General features: G+C 61.7%; 2 protein-coding genes across 2 annotated transcripts; one reads left to right on the forward strand and one right to left on the reverse strand.

Moving 5' to 3' along the window:
• Window positions 1-557: 557 nt before the first annotated feature.
• On the reverse strand, window positions 558-1,143 carry ENH_00014090 (hypothetical protein; the record flags this gene model as incomplete). Its single annotated transcript, XM_013579084.1, has 2 exons — window positions 558-904; window positions 1,050-1,143. The coding sequence occupies 2 exons, from the start codon at window positions 1,141-1,143 to the stop codon at window positions 558-560; spliced, it is 441 nt and encodes a 146-aa protein (XP_013434538.1).
• A 946-nt stretch (window positions 1,144-2,089) lies between these two features.
• On the forward strand, window positions 2,090-2,761 carry ENH_00014100 (hypothetical protein; the record flags this gene model as incomplete). Its single annotated transcript, XM_013579085.1, has 2 exons — window positions 2,090-2,301; window positions 2,491-2,761. 2 exons carry the CDS (start codon window positions 2,090-2,092, stop codon window positions 2,759-2,761), a joined length of 483 nt encoding a protein of 160 aa, XP_013434539.1.
• Between the last annotated feature and the right edge of the window lie 169 nt (window positions 2,762-2,930).

Genomic DNA, 2,930 nt, shown 5'->3' on the forward strand with positions numbered 1-2,930 from the left:
GGGTGCTGGTGCTGCTGCAGTTGCTGCAGCTGCTGGTGCTGCTGCAGTTGCTGCTGCTGCAGTTGCTGCTGCTGCTGCTGGCGCAGTTGCATCCTTCTTTGGTCCTGCCTCTTCTGCTGCAGCTGCTGCTGCTGCTGTTGCTGCTGCTGAAGGCGTGCTTTTGTTTGGCCCTGCTGCAGCAGCAGCAGCTGCTGCTGCTGCTGCTTTCCCCCTCTCAGTTGGTTGTGTTGCTGCTGCTGTTCTAGGCGACGCAGCAGCAGCAGCAGACCGTGCTGCTGCTGCTGCTGGCCCTGCTGCTGCTGCAATTGCTGCTGCTGCTGCAACAGCAGCACTCCGAGGAGAGCGCTGCTGCTGCTGCTGCTGCGGCTGCTCAGCTGCAACAGCAGCAGCAGCAGGAGCAGCAGCAGCAGACCCAGCAGCAGTTTTGCTGCTGCTCTCTGCTATCTTGCTGCCGCGCCTTGAAGCAGCAGCAGTTGCACCCCCGTTTGCTGCAGCAGCAGCAGCTGCTGCTGCTGCTGTTGCTCGCTGCAGGCCTGGAGAGCTCTTTGCTGCTGCTGCTACGGGGCCTTGTCTCTCAGCAGCAGCAGCAGCTGCTGCTGCTGCGTTGCGAGTAGTCGCTGGCCGTCGAGCAGCAACAGTTGCTGCTGCTGTTGCTGCTGTTGCAGCAGCAGCAGCTGCTGCTGCTGCTGCTGCGCGAGTAGTTGGGTGGGCTGCAGTTGGAGAAGCCCGCGGCGGTGCAGCAGCAGCGGCGTTTGCTGCTGCTGCTGCTGCTGCAGCTGCTGCTGCTGCTGATCGGGTGGTTGCTGCTGTTGTGGGCCGTGCAGCAGCAGCAGCAAGCTGCCCGCTGCTGCTGCTGCTGCTGCTGCTGCGGTTCGAATTCCCAGCAGCAGGGGCTGAGGGGTCGCTTATTGCTGCTGCTGCATTTGTTGCTGCTGCTGCATTTGTTGCTGCTGCTGCTGCTGCTCTTTGCTTCGTTGGCCGAAGCGCTGGGGCCTCAGCAGCAGCAAGCTCTTGCTGCTGCGGGCTCGCTGCTGCTGCTGCTGCCCCACCTGCTGCTCCTGCTGCTGCTGCTCCTCCTGCTGCACCTCCTGCTGCTGCTGCTGCTTCCCTCAAGGGGCGCTGCCGCAGTCCAGGCCTTGACATTGGGGCGAAGAGCAACTGCTGCTGCTGCTGCTGCTGCTGCTGCGTCTAAGGCCACTGTTGCTGCTGCTGCTGCTGCTGCTGCTTCTGTGGCTGCGGCAGCGACATCGCCTGGCCCTCCCCTCATAAGCTGCCAAAAAGTTTTGATGCTCCCTTGCTGCTGCTGCTGCTGCTGTTGCTGCTGCGCATATACCGCAGACGAGCAGCAGCAGCAGCAGCTGCTGCTGCTGCTGCTGCTGGAGGTGGTTCCCGTCGCTGCTGCTGGTACAACTTCTGCTGCTGCGACGTGTCTGCTGCTGCCTCTCCTTAGATGCTGCTGCTGCTGCTGGGGCGGCCGCAGAGCTGCTGCTGCCTCCACTGATCGACGCCCCCGGTGCTAGGGTTTAGGGTTTAGGGTTTAGGGTTTAGGGTCTAGGGTTTGCTTGCGCCGCGTCTGAGCCCCTACGTGCTCAGGATCCACAGGGACCGGCAGGTCTTCTATTTTCTACTGCTGATTTTCACTGCAGTTGCTGCTGCTGCTGCTGCTGCTGCTGCTGCTGCTGCAGCTCCTGCTGCTGCTGCACCTCTGCCACACAGACTGCTGTGCATCTGCGCAGCAGCAGCAGCAGCAGCAGCAAAGCTCTTAACTGTACAAGTGTCTGCTGCTACTGTTAAAAAAATAATTCAAACTTAACTTTAGGCTATGTAGCGGGAGCGGCTGCTGCTGCAGCAGCCCCTGCAGCAGCAGCAGCTGCTGCAACAGCGGGACGTGACTTTTGCTGCTGCGGGATCTGCAGCAGGCTGCTGCGCTGTCTGCTTTATTTAATTTTTCAAATTTAAATACATTAGTTTAAGCTTTCTTGTCTTTCTTGCTGCTGGCTCTCTTGCAGCAGCTGCTGCCTGGCTACACCCTGCAGCAGCAGCAGCAGCAGCAGCAGCAGCGGGGCCCCCAGCGGCGGCGGCCGTGTTGATGTTTGTGCTGCTGCTGCGCGAAACTACTGCGGTGTACCTGCAGCAGCAGCAGCAGCAGCAACATGGTCCCCAGCTGCAGCGGCAACTGCAACTGCAGCAGCAGCAGCAGCAGCAGCAGCCGCAGCAGCAGCCGCAGCCGCAGCAGCAGCGACCGCCGTATCCGCAGAGCACCCGGCAGCAGCGGGAGCGTTCGTCCGTGCCTCCGCAGCTGTTGCTGCTGCTGCCGCCACCGCAGCAGCAGCAGCAGCAGCAGCAGCAGCAATAATGGGCCGTCCAGCAGCAGCAGCAGCAGCTGCTGCAGCAGCAGCAGCAGCTGTTGTGCCCCCCCAAGATGTGTTTCTGGATGAGCGCGGAGAGTCTCGGTCAGTTAGGTGCAGAGCTTCAGCTTTGTTTCTGCAGGGGTCAGCAGCAGCAGCAGCAGCAGCAGCAGCAGCAGGAGGCAGCGGCATTGCCTGCAGCAGCAGCAAGTCTGCAGCAGCAGCAGCAGCAGCACTGGCTTCGTCGCCGCTGCAGCTGGCGGGCCTGCTCGAGAACTGGACCGGGGCGCTGGGCGAGTGGCTCTACGCGAACTGCTGCAGCAGCAGCAGCAGCAGCAGCAGCAGCAGCAGCAAGCAGCAGCAGCGCCGCCTGCAGCCCCGCAGCAGCTGCCGCGGCCGCACCATTACTGTAGACTTGAGTTTTGCTGCTCAAGAAAAAAGTCTTTTAAAAGATTGTGTCCAGGCTTTGGGCTGGAGAGCAGCAGACAGCTTCTTCTCCTCAGGTGCTGCTGCTGCTGCTGCTGCTGCTGCTGCTGCTGCTGCTGCTGCTGCTGCTGCTGCTGCTGCTGCTGCTGCTGCTGC

This window comes from Eimeria necatrix, genomic scaffold (assembly GCF_000499385.1).
Source record: "Eimeria necatrix Houghton genomic scaffold, Enh_scaff1449, whole genome shotgun sequence".
Classification (NCBI taxonomy): domain Eukaryota; phylum Apicomplexa; class Conoidasida; order Eucoccidiorida; family Eimeriidae; genus Eimeria; species Eimeria necatrix.